Source organism: Bos taurus, chromosome 12 (assembly GCF_002263795.3).
Source record: "Bos taurus isolate L1 Dominette 01449 registration number 42190680 breed Hereford chromosome 12, ARS-UCD2.0, whole genome shotgun sequence".
Classification (NCBI taxonomy): Eukaryota; Metazoa; Chordata; class Mammalia; order Artiodactyla; family Bovidae; genus Bos; species Bos taurus.
The window spans coordinates 83,902,539-83,923,994 of NC_037339.1; the positions used below are offsets into that span (position 1 = coordinate 83,902,539).

General features: G+C 43.0%; 1 protein-coding gene across 3 annotated transcripts in view; it reads left to right on the forward strand.

Moving 5' to 3' along the window:
• The window catches only part of MYO16 (myosin XVI), a 519,124-nt gene that overhangs the window by 122,126 nt on the left and 375,542 nt on the right, over nucleotides 1–21,456 (forward strand). For all 3 annotated transcript variants that reach the window (XM_059892322.1, XM_025000169.2, XM_059892321.1), the window contains exon 2: nucleotides 5,227–5,490. In XM_059892322.1, coding sequence (XP_059748305.1) covers nucleotides 5,265–5,490 — 226 coding nt within the window. In that variant the 5' untranslated portion in view covers nucleotides 5,227–5,264. The remainder of the gene's footprint in view (nucleotides 1–5,226; nucleotides 5,491–21,456) is intronic.

Below are 21,456 nucleotides of genomic sequence, written 5' to 3' on the forward strand. Positions count from 1 at the left end.
CACAGACCTGCTGGTGACAGTGTTTCCTGCTGTTTGGAAACTTCTCCTCCTTCATGACTCCCCCCGGCCAGGATGGGTCTCCATCCCTAACTCTTTTGTCTCTCTTTTTGTCTTTTATATTTTGTCCTACCTCCTTTTGAAGAGAATGGGGTGCCTTTCTGGGTGCCTGGTGTCCTCCACCACACTTCAGAAGTTGTTGGGTACAGGTTGGTCAGCATTCAAATGATCTTTCGATGAATTTGTGGTGGAAAAAGTGGTCTCCCCGTCCTATTCCTCCACCATCTTGGGACCACCATCCCCCATGTCTAACTCTTGATAAACCAATGGACTATAGTCCGCCAGGTTCCTCTGTCCATGGGATTCTCCAGGCAAAATACTGGAGCGGGTTGCCATTTCCTCCTCCAGGGGATCTTCCCAACCCAGGGATTGAACCTAGGTCTCCTGCATTGCAGGTGGATTCTTTACCATCTGAGCCACCAGCAATCATGGAGAGATAAGCATAAAAATCTCCCACATTGAGTGTGCCATGGCCACATGAAGACTTTGATTCTAACTGAGATGAAAGCATTTCTGGTAGTTGTACAGTAGAATAACTTTAGGAGTTCAGTTTCCTAATTCCTTTAGCTTACTGTTTGTATTTTTTGTTTGCTACAGTATAAAGTCCTGAAATCAGCACATTATATGGTGCCCGCCAAAGCCAAAGCATGGGGCTACTAATTTTTTAATAGATGTTGCACGTTTATTTCTGAATATAGATCTTGGTTTTTTTCCTTTATGTATTTTGTCTGCTGGCTCTCAGTTTTTGTCATATGGAGATGCACATTTGCTGAGGAGGGACTTCTGGCTGTGGCTGTCTGTACATTTTTATCTAGAATTAGAGGGTCGCCATATATATATATAGGAATCTCCTCCCCCACCCTCCCCACCTCCTGGCAAATGAAGTCCACTCACTTGTCTAAGGGAAGACAAGGCTTGTTTCATAGTCAGTTTGTAAGAGAATGAAAATACGCCTTGTTTTAATACAGCGTGCGTCTTTGTCACACCAATGAACTCCTGTATTACTGAGAGAAAGAGGTCTGTAGAAAGTTGAAGCTTCGGTGGTTCACGTGTGTTTTTTTCTAGGCAAACAGAGTCAAAATAGTGAGGAAAGAACTGGGATATTTATCAGGCAAGAGACCCAGGTTCAGTAGGTGGGCAGACTACCCTGTCAACTCCATCGTACAGCGGGAGACCAGTGCCTGCTCAGGACTCCCGTCCCGGGAGAAAACCAGTCTCGACCGGTTCAGACGCCTGTCCTCTGCCTGGGCCCTTCCGATTATCACCTGAAGAATCAGCTACTGTTATTCTGAGTGCCCTGGTGATGAAGTTACATAGATTTTCAGTAAACTGCCTCACAGCTATGCTTCCCATAACTCTATTTTTAGTGTCTATCTTACAGATTTATGGAGCGCATACACACGACAAAACGGATCCACCCATAATTAGCTAAAAAGAAAGTTGCAGTGCCCAGCATATTTTCAGCAATATAAAATTAATCAAACTTCAGACCATTTAAAATCAAAGCGTGGGGGATTATTTAACAGCAAAGTGTTAAAAGAGCAATATTTGGTACATGTACGGATTTGAAATTTGACAGCCCTGGCTTCTGTTTTTCCAAATCATAAGCGAATAATTCATTTAGGAATAACCCTCTGTGCTCCTTTTTTGACAGTGGAGAGTGTTCAATGAATCACCAGCTGTATCCACAGATTCCTCAAAAGTTAATTGAAAATTTCACCATGAGACCCTTCTTTAAGAGTGAAAAACCAGAGGACTGTGAGTTTATTAGATTAACCTCCCCCTTGGACTGCATGCTGATAAGCGCAGGGCGCTCTGCGATGTCATTTGTCTTACTTCTTTAGGTTTTTCCGTGGCTCCCATGATTCCCTGGGCACCTACTGACAACCTGGCAGAGTCTCAGGAAGTCAGAGTGTCCTGAGCATCTAAGTTAATAAATCAAACCTGGTGATGTCCTCTAAACAGGTTTGAAGGTAGAGAATAGCTCCTGTCCATTATTCATGAGCCCTCACAGGCAATCTGTCTATGGCCATGATCGTGGCTTTTATCAGACAGACATACTGGAGAGCCATTTGTCATAATTTCAGAACCCCTGGTGTCCCTTTGGGTTTGGGTCATTGGAAAGGGAATGTTTTGTGTGTAGCTATTTGATGCTTCTAACATCACTCTTGCAAAGACTTATGAAGCATTTTATTAAAACATACGGTTCTTTTGTCATCGCTAACAAACAACTAAACACAGCTCCCCATCTCTGCTTCTCTCCCTTGTGCATATGTGTACATGTATAATAATACACATAAAATCTGGCTCTCAGGAATCGCTGTCTTTTATTTTGTTTCTGTCTTGAGGCTCTATGGAGCATTTCTGACTCTATCATAATATCATCTCTTTGGTCTTGGACAAGTCACAGCCTCTTTCAACTTGGCTTTCTTTTCCTGCACAACAGGGATGCCTGGTGCATGTGAGAGTAGTTTTTCAGAGTGTCACGTGAGATAAAAATGATGTATAGAACAGTCTTATGGACTCTGTGGGAGAGGGAGAGGGTGGGAAGATTTGGGAGAATGGCAATGAAACATGTAAAATATCATGTAGGAAACGAGTTGCCAGTCCAGGTTCGATGCATGATGCTGGATGCTTGGGGCTGGTGCACTGGGACGGCCCAGAGGGATGGTATGGGGAGGGAGGAGGGAGGAGGGTTCGGGATGGGGAACACATGTATACCTGTGGCGGATTCATTTTGATATTTGGCAAAACTAATACAATTATGTAAAGTTTAAAAATAAAATAAAATTAGAGAAAAAAAAAATGAAAATAGCTTTGTGACAGTTTTCCTTACTGTCAGAGGAATACTGTATCTTTTCAAAGTAAACCTTTATGGTATGATCTTCCCAGACGTGACTTATGATCAGGCACATTTTTGTGCATGCAGTGACTTTGACTTTCCTGAGAGTTACATCATAAATATATTCAGAGAGGAACCTATAAACAATTATCTGAACCTGTATTTGCTAGCCACATTTGAGAATTTTCAGTGGTCTAACATTTATTTTCTGTCAATAGTAAAATTTTAATGTCATGGTAGATATGCTAGTGTCAAATCCAAGTTTGTGTGCCTGATGAGCAGTAAGCCCAAACAAGCTCCCAGTTGCAGGACCAAGCAAGGAGAATCGGTAGCTTGTGCTCACAAGACCTGAACTCACTGATGGGTTTCAGGGAATAGTTTTTATAGACAAAATTGGCAGGGAGGTCTGCAGGGTACATGACCTTCCTCTGATCAGTTTGTGGGGAGGTAACAGGATAGCGTTTGGCAGAAGTCATCAGCCTTCTGGTTCCAGCCAGTCTGGGGTGCGCTTGCCTGTGCTCAGCCTGAAGTTACCATCACCCCTCTTGAAGAGGGCCTTAGTTCCTGTAGAAGAACTCAGGGATCTGTGTTAAAGTGCTCTCTGCGCCCTTCAGGAGATGCGCAGCTTGCCAGGTCCCTGCCCCGTCCTTGCCCTGCCGTCTGCACCGCCCCTCCTTTGCTTCTGCATTTCCTTCACTCCTCTAATTGTGGCTGTTTGAATCTGCCCTTTTGAACTCAAGGCAGGTTTAGGGGGCTGAAACCTTTTTCCTACAAACAAGAAACTGGGGATCAATAAAGGCTTTTTTTAACCTAGGAGAACCCCACAAGCCTTTGTCCAGTTTCAATACAAATTTGTACAATCCATTACAGGTGTTTTGGGTGGTGTTTATAGGAAAGAGAAAGGGGTGGTTTTCAGGTCCAGGACAGAGAACTCATCTTGCTCATCCCTATATTACTAAGACAGAGACTTTGACACATGTTTGTATAATCCATTATAGGTGTTTTGGGTCATGTTTATAGGAAATAGAAAGGGGTGATGTTCAGGTCCACGGCAGAGAACTCACTTTTGCTAATCATTATATTAATAAGATAAAGATTTGACAGCAACAGTTCCATCTATGATTTTGAGTTGCCAAGAGAAAAATCTGTCTTCCATTGCACAATCTTTATACTTAACCATCATTAGGTCTTCTAGAAATGAACATCACTAGTGACAAGGAAAAGGGGTCAGCAATAAATTGGTGGAAAATGGTCACTGTGTCATATAGACAATTGCTAGCATGCATATGTTCTATTTGACTCTCATAAAGAGTCAGACACGACTGAGTGACTGAACTGACTGAACTGATTAATAAGTTCTATTTGGAGAAGGAAATGGCAGCCCACTCCAGTATTCTTGCCTGGAGAATCCCATGAACAGAGGAGCCTGGTGGGCTACAGTCCATGGGGTCGCAAGGATCATATATGACTTAGCACCTAAACCACCACCATCATATGTTCTATTACATTAGCTCAGCAGAGTCATTAGTACAGTTTTACAAGGATGTTTGCAAAGACCTGGAATGGCTTTCTGCCAAAATTTATCATGTAAGATTTAGTTGGAATTATTCAATGACAAAGGAGCTTAATGTTGTGGTAAAATATTTAAGACTTTGGTAGGGATTTAAAGAAACAGGAAAGGATGGATTGTTAGTAATTATGTTGAGCAAAACTACATATCTGTATCTCATTTGAAAAGACCCTGATGCTGGGAAAGACTGAGGGCAGGAGGAGAAGGGGACAACAGAGGATGAGATGGTTGGATGGCATCACTGGCTCAATGGACCTAAGTTTGGGTAAACTCCAGGAGTTGGTGATGGACAGGGAGGCCTGGTGTACTGCAGTCCAAGGGGTTGCAAAGAGTTGGACATGACTGAGCAACTGAAATGAACTGATGTCTCATTATGTCATCTATTTTACTACTATGCAGTCTTGTTTTTAGCTTTGATTTTTTTGTTCATCATGAATTTTTTGCATCAATTTTTACTTTTGTTTATTTTTGGCCATGACCCACAGCATGTGGAATCTTAGTTCCAGGGATCAACCCGTGCCCCATGCAGTGGAAGCACGGAGTCCTAACCACTGGACCCCCAGGGAAGTCCCTCTTGCAGTCTTGAGTAAGACGTCCACTCGCTTTGCTTTTCCAGGAATCTCTGAAAGGGTTTGTATTAGTTGCTGAACACAAATAGGCCTGAATGGGTTTCCAGCTTGAAAGATGGGCGATGCTCGCAGTGCTTTCGTCTTGGCTGTGGCGATAGGTCTGCTGACGTTCGCACTGTTTCTTTCAGGTTGCTTCCAGCTATGTAACGTTTTCCGATCCCATGAAATGGAAATTGACCAGTGCTTGCTGGAGTCCCTCCCCCTGGGCCAACGGCAGCGGCTGGTGAAACGCATGCGCTGTGAGCAAGTCAAAGCGTACTATGAGCGAGAGAAAGCTTTTCAGAAGCAGGAGGGGCTCCTGAAGAAGCTGAAGCATGGGAAGAACCAGAAGGTTCACTTTAATCTTGCTGACATGATACAGGATGCCATTATCCACCATGATGACAAGGAAGGTAATGACGAGACAATCATTTTCTGATGTGGTGTTTCGTATTTTTTGTTGTTTTTTTGGTGGAGAAGTGCAAGATAGAATTGCTTTTAAATATGAGAGGTTTTCTTTTAACTATATGAAATATTCAAGGAAAAAATAGCTTTCTTCAGTGAATATAGGTAAAGGTCCCAAGTCTCTTGGTAAAGAGGAAAAAAGGCAAAATTTTTGTAAAATTGTTATATGTATAGTTTTTAAAATTACCTACATGGAAATCAAGTGATTTCCTTGCAAATTTTTCAGATTGTTATGAAAATTTTTCCCAGTGAAATTGCTCCTGTTTCTAATGAGATTGTGTTACAAAATTTATTATTATCTTATAGCTGGATAGATAGAGTAGTGAAGTCACTTACCTCCAAAACTCACAGGATAGAATAATCAATTGGCTTATCCTTTAAAGTTGGTTGACTTTTAGTATCACATCTTATTAAGAATACACACTTAAAATTTTGGTTGCCCTTACAATACTATAATGTTTCTCAATTTTTGTGTATTCTTTTATATGATGTTTTTGTTTGATTTACAACCTACTTTCCAAAGTTCCAGTGTGAGAGAAACTCTCCAACTTTAGGTTTAAATGTAGAAGGCTTCAAAGAATCAAATATAAGTTAATTTGTCTTGATTGTCTCTAAAATTACTGGCTGAATTAATCTAAAGCAGGCATACACATACAAAGAGTAGATACCCATGACCCATTAATTACATTTAAAAATAAAAATCTCTGGAAAACAAGTTTTCTTTTTTCTTTTTTTTTTTTTTGTGGGTGGGAGGCCATAGGGGGCAGGGAGAGTGTAACTCATTTGGTGGAAGAACTGTCCCTTGAGCTTTTTATAATTCTAACCTGTCCAGTCTGGAGAAATTAGTAATATTCTTGGCTCCAAAGCTTTCAAAGAGGAATTGTGGATCTTAGAAGACTGTCAGTTCATTCTGTACAATAACAGCAGTAATAAGAAGACTAAGCAGTTCTTTTCATGGTTTTGTGTGGGCTTGATAGTCAAACTAGAAGTTATGAGATTTTGGGTGGTTTTTTTTTTTTTGGTGACATAGAATAAGTGACAAAGAATCTCCTAGCTGGGAAGGACCTAAGAAATCACCTAGTCTAATCTCTTATTTTACACATGAAGGAGCTGAGAGTCAGTCAACGTGTCAAATCTTACAGAAGGCTGTCCCACTTTCACCTCCCATTTTATTATTCTCTGCTCATGTGAAGCTCTTCTTTGAATGGCCGTCTCCTCTGTGAAGCTGTATGTACATCAGGGGACAAGGGACTGTCTTCTTCAGCATACCCACCTGCCCCTCCCAGCACCCTCCATGGGTGTGAAGGGAAAGAGTGAGCGATTTTTCCAAGTTACCCAGCAGGTGTTGGCGGAGAATTCCTAAATTGGAATGCAGGTGGATTTAAGCCCTATGTTGATTTAAAAGTAAAGAAACAGCAAGAAAATATTTACAAAGTTATAAAGCCTTCTGTGTAAAGTTATTTAATTGCTAAGGCATATCTCTTGCGACCCCATGAACTGTAGGCTCCTCTGTCCATGGGATTTTGTCAGCAAGAGTACTGGAGTGGGTTGCCATTTCCTTTTCCAGGATATCTTCCTGACCCAGGGATCAAACTTGCATCTCTTCCTTGGTCTTTGAGTTCTATACTACTGAGCTACCAGGGAAGCCCTCTGTATAAAATAGTTACAGGAAAAAATTAATACCTAAGTTACTGTTGACAAGAAATTAAGCATAGTAGCATAATAAACCCAGAGAACAAGAGGAAGCTCTAATATATTATGTTAGGTACTATAATTTGTGAAAACATTGGAACCATAAAATCTGAATTAATATGTTTAAAGAGTTGCTATAGGCATGGAACTGTGCTGCCACATGGGTAATCAAAAAGCAGGGAGAGAGATGAATCCTATCTTCAGAAAAACTCCAGTCTAAGTAGAAAAAGAGAGAAAAAAATCGGTAAAATAGAAAACAGTGACTGAAAACGAAGTCTGATGGAGGTGGCAGAGTGGGAAAAGATTCCTGGCGTCTGTGATTTTTTTGAGTGACTCTGGTTTTGATGGTTGATTAAAGCTTAGATACTTGAAGGAAGGAAAAGAATAAATCACTCCCCTTGAGCAGCATTGCAGGTGAACGGCTGCGGAGAATGGAGAGTCCCACACACGGAGCTCTGTTTGAAAGGAGTAGTCCATGCCAAGTCGCTTCAATCGAGTCCAAGTCTTTGTGACCCTATGAACTGCGGCCCACCAGGCTCCTCTGTCCATGGGGATTCTCCAGGCAGGAATACTGGAGTGGGTTGCCGTGCCCTCCTCCAGGAGGTCCTCCTGACCCAGGGATTGAACCCGCGTCTTCTGCGGCTCCTGCGTTGGCAGGTGGGCTCTTTGCCACTAGCATCACCTGGAAGCCCCGTGTAGTATCAGATGGTGATAAACGCTGAGGAGTCTACAGTTGCCTCCTGAAGGTATATGAGGGAAGGGCCATGTCAGGTGCGTACAGAGGCAGGGAGCATCCGAGCCTGATAAAGGAGCCAGGGTGGTGGGAGCAGATGAATAAGTGGGTACACAGAAGGAGAGGAGCCAGATCCCCTGGGGACTTGGAGGGTCGTGGAATGGCCTCTGGCTGTTGCGTCCAGGGCCTGCTGAAGCTGTTGGAGAATCTGAGCAGAAGAGAGATCAGCTGTCCCTTGTGAGTTATCAGAACTGGCTTGGCTGCTGCATTTTGAACTCATGGAAGGATTTCCAGGGCAAAAGCAGGGAAATTGGTTGGGAGGCTCTATTGATAAACTCAGCGAGAGATGATGGGGGCTTGGACCAAAATGGAACAAGGATGTGGTGAGAAGTAGTCAATTTGGGGATACATTTTTAGAATAGAGCTGACAGGAAATGCTGATGAACCGGTGATGGGGAATATAATAATTTTCCATTGCTGCCATAACAAGTTGTTGCAAATTTAGCAGCTGAAAATAATCTCAGTAATTATCATATGGTTCCATAGGACAGATGTCTGGTGTGGGTCCCAGTGGGCTGACATCAAGGTTATCATCAGGGCTGCTCCCTTCTGGGAGTTTCTATTGGGTAGTCTGCTTGCAGAACTTTTTCAGTTTCTGGAAGCCATCTGCATCCATGAAATCTTAGCCTCCTCCTCCATTGTAAGAATCAGCAGCGGTAGGTTGAACCTGCCTCTCAAGCTTTGAATTCCTCTTGTTTCTTTTCTGTCCTTGCTCACATCTCTCTGACCAGATGTTTTGCCCTCCTCTTCTTCTTTTAGGGGCACTGTGATTGCATTGGGCTCGTCTGTATAATAGAATTCAGAGAAATGGCCCTATTTTAAGGTCAGCTCATTATCACTCTTAATTCTCTGTCCTCAGATCATGTAACATATTCACATGCATAACATCAGAAGGTGCAATTCATGGAAGCAAAATTCTACCTGCCATGGGGACTGAGAAGCTCAAGGATGACCTCAAGTTTGTTCTGCCCTGAACAATCAGAAAAATGAAATGCTATTAACTGAGTTAGGGGTGCCTCTGCTGCTGCTAAATCACTTCAGTCATGTCCAACTCTGTGTGACCCCATAGACGGCAGCCCACCACGCTCCCCCATCCCCGGGATTCCCCAGGCAAGAACACTGGAGCGGGTTGCCATTTCCTTCTCCAATGCATGAAAGTGAAAAGTGAAAGGGAAGCCACTCAGTTGTGTCCGACTGTTCGCCACCCCATGGACTGTAGCCCACCAGGCTCCTCCGTCCATGGGATTTTCCAGGCGAGAGTACTGGAGTGGGGTGCCATTGCCTTCTCCAGGGGTGCCTCTAAAAAGTCAGAATAAGAGGGGGTGTTGCACTGGCTGGAGATGTAAACTTGAGATAGATGAACATATAGGTGGTATTGAAAGCCCAATTATATTATAGTATCACTTAGGGAATGAGTTTAAATTGTAGGGGTACAAGGACTGGGTCTCAAGGAATTCCAGCATTAGAAGTTGAGTGAAGTGAGGTAAAATCCCCAGAAGAAAGGAGAAAAATGAGGTGAAGGTGCCTTTCTTGGAGTTAAATAATGAGAAATTTTCAAGGAGGGATGAGTAATCAACTATTTCCAGTTCTTCTGCTCAGTCTAGTGGGATAAAAGTTGGGTCTTGACCATCAAGCTTAGGAATATGGAGATGATTGGTTTGGCTAATTGTAAGAAGCAGAAATCTTAAATGTATGAGTTCTAACAGAGTGGGAAAACAGAAATGGGCCCAGAGAATATGGAGAGCTCTTTAGAGATTTTTTTTTTTGGATCAATTGAAGTATGCTGCTGCTGCTGCTGCTAAGTCGCTTCAGTTGTGGCCGACTCTGTGCGACCCCATAGATGGCAGCCCACCAGGTTCCCCCGTCCCTGGGATTCTCCAGGCAAGAACACTGGAGTGGGTTGCCATTTCCTTCTCCAATGCATGAAAGTGAAAAGTGAAAGTGAAGCCACTCAGTTGTGTCCAACTGTTCGTGACCCCATGGACTGTAGCCCACCAGGCTCCTCCGTCCATGGGATTTTCCAGGCAAGAGTACTGGAGTGGGGTGCCATCGCCTTCTCCGCAATTGAAGTATAGTTGATTTATACTGTTATGTTAGTTTCAGGTGTACTTCAAAGGGTACATATATGAGTTATATGTACCAGTTGTAAGGGTATACATGTATATGTGTATGTGTAAGTATATAACTCTCTATATATAACACATATAATATATTCTTTTCCATTCCGGTTTATTATAAGATATTGAATACAGTTCCCTATGTTATAAGTTCAGTTCAGTTCAGTTGCTCAGTCGTGTCCAACTCTTTCCGACCCCATGGACGGCAGCACTCCAGGCCTCCCTGTCCATCACCAACTCCCGGAGCTTGCTCAAGGTCATGTCCATCGAGTTGGTGATGCCATCCAAACATCTCATCGTCTTTCGTCTCCTCCTCCTGCCTTCAGTCTTTCCCAGCATCAGGGTCCTTTCCAGTGAGTCAGTTCTTCGCATCAGGTAGCCAAAGTATTGGAGTGCAACTTCAGCATCAGTCCTTCCAATGAATATTCAGGACTGATTTCCTTTAGGATGGACTGGTTGGATCTCCTTGCAGTCCAAGGGACTCTCAAGTCTTCTCCAACACCACACTTCAAAAGCATCAATTCTTCGGTGCTCAGCCTTCTTTATGTTCCAACTCTCATGTTCATACATGACTACTGGAAAAACCATAGCTTTGACTAGATGGACCTTTATTTATTTATTATAAAAAAGTTATTAATTTATTAGTGTGACAAGCTGGGACTACTCTCTAGTTTCAGTGTGTGGGCTTCCCACTATGATGGCTTCTCTTGTTGCGGAGCGCGGGCTCTAGAGCACAGGCTCAGTAGTTATGGCAGGACAGGCTTGTTGCACCATGGCATGTGGGAGACCCCGGTTCAGTTCCTGGGTCAGGAAGATCTGCTGGAGAAGGAATAGGCTACCCACTCCAGTTTTCCCAGGCTTCCCTTGTGGCTAAGCTGGTAAAGAATCTGCCTGCAATGTGGGAGACCTGGGTTCGATCCCTGGGTTGGGAAGATCCCCTGAAGAAAGGAAAGGCTACCCACTCCAGTATTGTGGCCTAGAGAATTCCATGGACTGTGTAGTCCATGGGGTCACAAAAGAGTCTGACACGACTGAGCGCCTTTCACTTCACTATGTGGGATCTTCCCAGACCTGAGATCAAACCCATGTCTCTTGCATTGGCAGGTGGATTCTTTACCTCTGAGCCACCAGGGAAGCCCCTACCTGTTTATTATTTAGGGGTGAAACAACACAGTCAGTTTCTGAAGATTCTTAGACACAAATGTCCTCAAATACAACTTATATAAATTTCCTTCTCCCAGGAAAGCGTTTCTGTTACTAATGCAAGCAGAGATGATGTTCATTAACTAAGGTCAATATTGCCATCAAATTATGAAGAAATAGTTGAATGGCTTCAGATTCAGTCAGAGTTTTAATTTGTAGTCAATGATAAACATTTAAGCACGTTATTGAAATATAAAATAAAACTTTCTGTGCACAGAGGTTGTCTTAGCTCTGACTGCCATAACAAAATACTCGACACCTGGTGGCTTCAACAACGGGCATTACTTTCTCATAGTTCTGGAGGCTGGAAAGTGTACGATTGAGATGCTGGCTGATCCGGTTCTTGTTGAGGGCTCCCTTTCTGGCTCATGGATGGCTGCCTTCTTACCGTGTCCTCCCATGATGGAGAAAGAGAAAGAGACTCCTGTCTCTTTACTTACAAGGGTACTAATCCCATCACAAGGACTCTGTCCTCCTGGCCTCGCCCAAACCTAACTACCCCCAAAGGCTCACAAACCCTAACTGCACACTGAGGGTATTCGATGGGTGAAATTTGCTGTTGTGTCTCACTCTCTGCAACCCCGTGGACTGCAGCACACCAGGGGCCCCTGCCTGCTCTGTCTTCCAGAGTCTGCTCAAACTCATGTCCATCGAGTCGGTGATGCCATCCAACCATCTCATCCCCTGCTGCCCGCTTCTGCTTTTGCCTTCAGTCTTTCCCAGCATCAGGGTCTTTTCCAATGAGTCAACTCTTTGCATCAGGTGGCCAAAGTATTGGAGGTTCAGCTTCAACATCAGTCCTTCCAATGGATATTCAGGGTTGATTTCCTTTAGGATGGACTGGTTTGATGATTTTGCAGTCCATGGGACTCTCAAGAGTCTTCTCCAGCACCACAGTCCAAAAGCATCAATTCTTCAGCACTTAACCTTCTTTATGTTCCAACTCTCACATCTGTACATGACTACTGGAAATACCATAGCTTTGACTATATGGACCTTCCTTGGAAAAGTGATGTCTCTTCCCTTTTAATACACGATCTAGGTTTGTCACAGTGTTCATATAGTCACGGTAGTCATACTTTTATTTATTTTTAAGCTACTCACATACTTTAATGTATGCATTATACAATTAACACACCAAAATATGTTGCCATAAGAAAAAAACTTTCCATTTGAATTATTTAAAAACTATGCAGAGTGTGTATTTGCTTTAATTATTTTGTCACTTAGTCTCGAGTTCTTTCATTGGCCTACTGAGTGGGTGTGTGCTAAGCTGCTTCAGTCATGTTCAACTCTTTGCAACCCCATGGACTATAGCCCACCAGTCTCTTCTGTCCATGGGATTCTCCAGGCAAGAATACTGGAGTGGGCTGTCATGCCCTCCCCCAGGGGATCTTCCGACCCAGGGATCAAACCTGGGTCTTTTATGTCTCCTGCACCAGGACGCAGGTTCTTTACCACTAGCACTATCCGGGAAGCCCCAAGGCTTGCTGAGTATAAGGGATCAAATGTACTTTGTCAAAGGACAACATATTGTATGTGCTGAGGTTTATGGTGTCTCATTAACAAGAAATTCACAGATTTCTGTTTAACTTTCTAAATGTTGCCTTTTTGTAAGTATAAATGTAATGTCTTCAACACTTTATTGTTCTCTTCAGGGAGATAGTGATTTTTTAGTGTGTAATCTGTCATTTTAATGTATTCCATCAGTTTAAAATGTGCTCCATAATTCTTTTCCATCTAGAAAGCAAATTTTTTTCTAAATTGTTTTAAGGGTTTTAATTTAACTCTCTTTGAGTTATACCATGTTAGAGAGAGAAAGAGAGAGGGAAATTTTCTCTATATGAACAAAATATTTAGATGGGAATGCAATTCCGTTAGAATTGCTACTCCTAGATACCAGTTTTCACTAAGTAGTCCACAATGTGTTTTGACTAAAAGTAATGTAAACGGCAGTGGAGTGGCTTTCCTATGTGTTTGCTGTTTAGCATTCTACAGGTGTTTTCAGCAGTGTTTGTTCCCTACATGATTTTAGTCACTTAGTCTTTCAACAACCATATTCAGTAGGTACAAGAATGTTCTCCCCTCTGTGTGTGTGAGGACGTTGAACCTTAGGAGAATTCATTGTTTTTGTTCACAACACTACACTGTCTCTTAAGTTAGTTTCTTAAAAAAAAAGAAAATCACTTTGTTGAGATAAGAGTGACATGTAGCGTCTTCATGGGTTTGGAGAGAAATGGACATCTGAGAAACCATTACCAGCATCAAGGCCATAAACATCTATCACACTCCCTTAATCCTGTTCATTAGATTCTCTTCTTTTGTGGTGAGAGCATGATAGCGCCCCTCAAGCTTATCTGTGATGGTAAAATGAGCTGAGCCCTCCACCCCACTGATCTCCTCCTTCGGCCATTTGAGTGTCTTCTCCTGGGCAGGTGAACTTTCAGTCTGCTGTTAAGGGAACGGCCAAAGGACTGGGCAGATATGCTCTAATGTGTTCCCTCCTCTTTCCGTGGTCAGCTGCCCTTCCTTCCCCCCACCCTTTTTACAATTTAAAACCATTTATTCATTAGTTTGCATATAAAATACCCACCGAGAGCCTGCTTTATTCCAGATACCCAGAGTGCTTGAAAGCAGTTATAGACCTGTAATGTCAAGCTCCACTCCATGTAACTCAAAGTTCTACGTCGTCACTTAGGAAAAAGGAAGCTATGAAATTATAGGAACGTGAGACTCTGTTTCCTTCTCCTGTCTCTCCCACCCCTGGTCTTTGGTTTCCTGGAAGGCTGTGGCCTAGGGTCAGGAGCCAGAGCTTTGAGCTGAACTCTTCCCGTCCCACCCATCTTCCCTGGAAGGTTCCCCTTTCCGCACTGCATCTACCTTCACCTGCTCTGACAATTCCCAAATCGTATTTAGTTCTTTCTTCTCAGCTCCAGATGCCACCATTCTGATGGCCTCACACGTCTAACTTAGGTTCAAAATTGAGTACTTGTCCCCATATTTTTCCCAGTCCCAGACTCCTGTTTTCTGTTTCAGTTAATGTCACCCCCCTTCCCCACCTTCTCGTCCGGATATCTGGAGGTCACATTGATTTAGGCACACATTTGTAAAGTGCTAATGGTTCTACTGCCCCTGAATAGTTTATGGGTAATGTCAGATGTCTGCATATTATCCAGAGCCTTCTCAGAATATGCCTAGAATGCAGTGAATGCTCACTACCTATTGGATCATCTCCTAAGAGGTTTTGCTTAGAATTTCATAAGTAGATGACTGGGGACCAAGTGTGAAGCCTTGGGTCAGAGAATGCATTTCATATATTCTTTATGTGTTTCATAGATGAAAAAATGAAATGAGACTGCAGTTAGTAAAGCTCCTAGCCCTTTCCCTACATTTACTGGATTGGCTCAGAAGTTAAAATTCTGAAGTAGTTGGCTACGTCATAAATTTATTTAAATTTTAAAAATTTGTATAAAATTTATATTTATTTGTTTTTTTAATATCTAGAGTATAAATGGAGGAGCCAATTAAGATTTTTCACTGTTACCATCTAATGATACAATCTTTTAAAAATATTGTTATTTATTTTAAAAAATTTTACTGGAATATAATTGCCTTAAAATATTGTGTTACTTTCTGCTGTAAAACGAATCAGCTGCATGTTTAAATATATCCTGTCCCTCTTGAACCTCCCTCCCAATCCTCACCATCCCACCCGTCTAGGTCATCATTATGAACATGACCCCTGCGCTCTGGTGGTGTTTCCCCAGTGGAGACTGTGGATTTTTACCAAATGCAGCCTTGTTCTCTCTCCCCAACCTCCCTGCCACCAGATGCACAAATAGGCAGTTGGAAAATGATGGTCCATGGGCAAATTTAAGCTAATATGTACAGAAATGATATAAGACTCTACCAACATGAGAACAGTGATCGAATCTAGTAAGTCGGTACCCAGTCCTCATTCCCTACTTGCATTTGTTCTCAACCTAATTGTGCTGCGTGTTAAGTACTCCACAAGGACAAATATGCCTAGAACTTAAAAGTAGGAGGATTTACTTGACATGGGCTTTCCTGATGGCTCAGATGGTGAAGAATCCGCCTGCAATGCAGGAGACCTGGGTATGATCTCTGGGTCATAGAAGATCCCCTGGAGTAGGAAATAGCAACTCACTCCAGTATTCTTGCCTGAAAAGTTCCATGAACAGAGGAGCCTGGCAGGGTATTGTCCATGGGGTTGTAAAGATTTGGACATGACCGAGTGACTGAGCATATACACATATTTCAAAACAGGCTATAAAATCATAAATAGCCTCAAATTAAGTGCATTTAAATTCTGTGGGATTCTGTGAATTTAATGAGTGGCTTAGTAGTTCACAATACCAAATGCATATTCCTGAGAAGTACTAATTGTTTTAAATGCCTGCCATGTAATCACAGCTTTATTGGGTACTGAGAGCAATTGGAAAAAAAAAAAAAAAAACTAGAGAAAAAATTGTGCTCCATAAGCAGTTATAATCTAGGTGGAAAGATACACTGTTGTTTAAAAAAGAAATTAGAAGTCTATCTACTTAAAAGCAATTTCAGTGGGCATTTATTGGGCTGAGGTGAGGAATAGATGAATCAATAACTCTGCTCTTTGGGAAATTTTCAGAGTTTAGTAGAAAGAGAGAAAGGGACTTTTTGGCTATGAAAAACAGCTTGAAGGCAGAGAAAAGTAGGTTTCTTATAGGAGAGTGTCCTGGAAGAAGTTAGCACCAAGAGTTTTAACTCTGTTTGGAGTGATGGGTTTGATCCCAACCCTAAAACTTAGGAGCTGTGTGTCCCAGGTCAGGGACAGGCCACCTTCCTATTCTCACCTTCCTCTTCTGTACATAAGGTTAAGAGACAGAGATGACCATCTCTCATAAGTGCTTGTAGTTCAGTTCAGTTCAGTTCAGTTCAGTCGCTCAGTCGTGTCCGACTCTTTGCAACCCCATGAATTGCAGCACGCCAGGCCTCCCTGTCCATCACCAACTCCCGGAGTTCACTCAAACTCAAATCCATCGAGTCGGTGATGCCATCCAGCCATCTCATCCTCTGTTGTCCCCTCTTCCTCCTGCCCCCAACCCCTCCCAGCATCAGAGTCTTTTCCAATGAGTCAACTCTTCGCATGAGGTGGCCAAAGTACTGGAGTTTCAGCTTCAGCATCATTCCTTCCAAAGAACACCAAGGGCTGATCTCCTTTAGAATGGACTGGTTGGATCTCCTTGCAGTCCAAGGGACTCTTAAGAGTCTTCTCCAACACCACAGTTCAAAAGCATCAGTTCTTCGGTGCTCAGCTTTCTTCCCAGTCCAACTCTCACATCCATACATGACCACAGGAAAAACCATAGCCTTGACTAGACGGACCTTTGTTGGCAAAGTAATGTCTCTGCTTTTCAATATGCTATCTAGGTTGGTCATAACTTTCTTCCAAGGAGTAAGCGTCTTTTAATTTCGTGGCTGCACTCACCATCTGCAGTGATTTTGGAGCCCCCAAAAATAAAGTCTGACACTGTTTCACTGTTTCCCCATCTATTTCCCATGAAGTGATGGGACTAGATGCCATGATCTTCGTTTTCTGAATGTTGAGCTTTAAGCCAACTTTTTCACTCTCCACTTTCACTTTCATCAAGAGGCTTTTGAGTTCCTCTTCACTTTCTGCCATAAGGGTGGTATCATCTGCATATCTGAGGTTAAGGATTAGTTAAATAATGCATGCAAAGAACATATTTGTCATGTATTACTACAGGCTGTTATTAGGCCTTGAAAGGGGACTAAGTGGTGCTGTTGAAATAGGTGGAGCACTCCAACCTCAGGACCTTTGAGCATCTCAGAATTAAACATAAAAAGGCACTTCTTTTGTAGGGAGGAGTCAGCAGGGCCAGCAGAACTTTTGCGAGGGTAAAGGCTTTAGATACATGTGAACCTTTGCATTCCCAGCATGCATGCTGTCACCCCTCTCCTCTCCATGGACAAGGACTCAAAGCCTTTGCTGGCTATCTGAAGGAACGGTATATGGCAGCAAGAGCATCAACATGGCAGCATGAGCGTAAAGGTAGAAACTAGTCATTTAGGTATGCCTGTGTGTGTGCTCAGTCGCTTCAGTCATGTCTGACTCTGGGCTGTAGCCTGCCAGGCTCTTCTGTTCGTGGGATTCTCCAGGCATGAACACTGGAGTGGGTTGCCATGCCCACCTCCAGTTAGGTATCATACCTTTCTTTTTTTTTAATACCATTTCTTACATGAATATAAGAAAAAGTATGAAAGGGAAATATTGGATTAAAAAATTAACCCAATAGTTTTCATATTTTAGAGGAGAGAAAGACGGGTAGTGAATTCTGGTGTGTGCAAGAAAATATTGTCGTATAGTTTTACAGCATCACTCACCTGTGTCAGTGTCTTGTTCCGTATGGAGTTGCTTCCTAGACTCGATGTCTTTTGACTAATGTGAATGTCTCATGAGAATTAGTGGTAGAATCTAAAATCTGCAATTTCTCAGTCTGCGTACTCTCAAATTTTAATTAAATTGAGACTGAAAAAGAAAACAAGTATTTTAGTTCACTGAATTAATATGGTGGCTGAGGCCTTCAATCCATCACATTTTAGGTAGCATTGCTGCCTCTGGTATAAACCAAGAGTTCTCTGAGTCGTTGTGCTTAGAATACTCTATGGAAAAAGGAAAAAGAAAAAAAAAAAACTAGTAATTTTCATAGAAAAAGGCTCAATCTGTCAGAGGCCCAGACTGCGGCTGAGGGTACAACAGCAGCAGCCGGGCAGTCTGCAGGTCATGTCTGCCTTCAACGGTATGACTGCTGTACACTCCAGAGTAAGGTGTTTTCCATGGAAAATGTACACTTGCCATCTATAAGAGCAGAGAAGTCATGTAGTGCATGTAAGAATGGACAGAATATATTTTCAGAGGTTTTATTGAGGATTTTCAACATGCAGACAGTTTCTAAGAATTAGAAGCTTAAGAATGCTGCCTTATGAAGCAGCGCATTGCAGACCCCCTTGGGAGGCCACTCCCTCCGGCCTTCTCAAGGTCTTCATTCTCCCAGGGTCTCCTTCATTGTTCACAGCACAAGATCGTTTGCGTGGGAAAAAATACTTTGTAATATTTTCCAAAGCGATAAGAAAAGAAAACTAAACTAAACCACACCCCTTTCATTTCATTGGCTTCTTTTTAACCAAAATTCCTCAGAATTTGTCCATGTTTTTCATTTTTTTCGTTGCACTTATCACTATGCAACAAATCCCTTGCTTGTCTTTTTTCTCCCTGTGGAATGGAGAACTACACGAGCAAATATTTTATATGGCTATTCATGTTTTCTCATAAGAGATTTCTGCAACCATGCAGGTGCTTTTTGTTTCCCTTTCTGTACGTTTGCAGTGCAGTTAGGCGTCTCAGAGACTTTCTCCCTGTAACTCAGTTACTCTTCACAGCCCTTCATAATTTCCTTTTTCCGACGCTGGTTTTCATTTCTCTACCTTGTGGGCCATCGACAGCGCTACCCCAAGAGTGGTCCCACGAAGGCAGCATCGCCCACACCTGGGAGCCTGTTAGACATGCAGGTCGGCTGGCCTTGTCCCAGACCTGCTGAATCTGAAAGTCTGGAGTGGGCAGGAAGCTGTGTTCTCAGAGACCTTCTGGGGATTCTGCTGTGCTTCCCACTGGGCACGTCAGTCACACCTACTCTTGGGATTCACTGAAATTCTCTGTCCAAGGGACAAAGAAGGCACACATTTCACCATCTGTGGGGCCATGACAAACAGATAGTAGTCCTGTCTCAGGCCCCAGTCGTCCCTGTGAAGAGCATGATGAATCTGATCTAACAGAGATGCTGCCAGGCCTTGAATACAAGGCTGGCTTCCTGCTCCTCTAGTTTCTTTGTTTCTTATTCTTATCTTCATCTCAAAATGTCTATATTTTATTCACCTTTCAAGACTTGAATTAAATAATCTCTGATTTCTGAAACAACGTTAATAATATTTCTCCTTGGCAATCCCAAAAGAAAGTCTCCTTTGCATTTTATTCATGGATCTAGATTCACTTACTTACATCTGCCTTCTAATGTCCTTCTTAATATAAATGCCTATCCTCCCTATTCTGTGCAACTCACAACAAAGCTATGTCTTCAGTCACTTTCTGTCCCAAGTTGCAGTTGCTGGTTCAGAGTAGGAACCTTCCTTACTGCAGCAGCTCCTGAGCACTAGAATAGAGTGCTACTGCCTGATTTAGCAGTGTCTGGAAATACAGAAAAAACAACAAAAACAGGAAAAACCCACACGTTACAACCCATGACCAAACTCTCACGGGAGGCATCTACAACCAAAAATCTGTGTCTGATAAATGAGCCGCTTCATGTGGAATTGGCGTGTGATATAAGAAGCTGTAAGTCCGCCTCATTCCAGCTGTGTAATTCTAGAAGCCATTTCTGAAGACCCTGGGGTGACATAGAGTTGACAATTGCCTCTATTTCCTTCTCACTTGGAACTGATTCTATAGGAAAACAAGATTACCTTCTGGCTCTAATAAAATGAGGATCACAAATGCAATTTTATGTCCAAGTTGATTTTTAGGAAGATAAAGCTTGATGTTAAGCCTGAGAATTCAGGCCCTTGGCATTCATCCTCTGAATCTCCTTTCCAACTAGGACAACTGGTAGGAGCAACATGCTTTCTGCTTTTAGAAACTCTTGAGGATTTGAAATGGATTGCCTTCTTCAACATTGCAGAAAGGCTGCATGAGCTGGATGACAATATGGTGCCACTTGAGGAGGAATTTTACCTTTTTTATTTTTTTAACCCACTTGTGGGATTGTCTTCAGGAGGAAACGTGTTGTGTACCTGTCTACGTGGGCTGCCATAACAAAATGCTGCAGAATGAAAGCTTTAAACATCAGAAATTAATTTTATTGCAGTTTGGGGCACATTTGCTTTCTGGCAAGAGGTCTCTTCCTGGCTTATAGATGGGTGACTTCTCCCGTATCGTTACATGACTCGCCCTTGATACCTGAAGAGAAAATGAGCTCTCTTGTGTCTCTTGATATAAGGACACCAATCCTGTTAGACCAGGGTTCCACTCGTGTGGTCTCATTTGCCTTTACCTCCTCAGAAGTGTCCTCCCAGGCGGGGAAGTGGTGAAGAAGCTGCGTGCCATCAGTGCCGGAGACGTAAGAAATGCAGGTTGAGTCCCTGGGTAAGGAGGATCCCCTGGAGGAAGGCATGGAAACCCACTCCAGTATCCTTGCCTGGGAAATCCCGTGGACAGAGGAGCCTGGCAGACTACAGTCCATGGGGTCACAGAGTCAGACATGACTGAAGCGACCGAGCGTGCACACGTGTGTTCCAAGTACGGTTCCAGTGCTTCAGCGTACCGATTTGGAGAGGATGCAGTTCTGTTCACAAAGGTGTATTCTGTTTGAATTCTCATTTCTTCTTAAATATTAATTCGTTAATTTTTTAGTTGGAAGATAATTGCTCTACAATGTTCTGTTGGTTTCTGCTGCACGATGCAAATCAGCCGTCACATCTATGTGTGTGTATGTTTATCGCCTCCCTCCCGGGCCTCATCTCCCTCTCTGGTGCAGAGCTCTAGGCTGGGCTCCCCGTGCTCTGCAGCAGTTGCGCTTGTTGTCTGGTTTACACACGATAGAGCGACTTTCTCCATTTGTCCCACCCTCTCCTTCCCTTGAATTCTCATTCCAAGGACTGTTTGTTCTTGGCTCCCTGGAAGGTGGACATCAAGATGAAATTAGATGTGTAGGAGATTTGGTGGGGGGAACACCAGCAGGGAGAAAAGGGGAAGGACGCAGAGGCACCTGGAGGAGCCTTCAGAACGAGATGCCAGTGTGACCCAGCTGTGTTGGTGAGCTGAGGCTGCCGCGGCTTTCGAACACAGGCTGGTGGCCGAATGACAGGCAGATGTTTCCTCGTGTTTCTGAAGCCTTGAAATCGAGGGTCAAGGTGCCAGCGTCATGCAAGTCAACTCAACATCTTTGAGTTTCAAGTTTCTTACCTGTTAAATGGAGTTCATACTAGTTTGCAAGCGTGTAAAGATTGGACATTGGGTAGATACTTATTAAATGGTA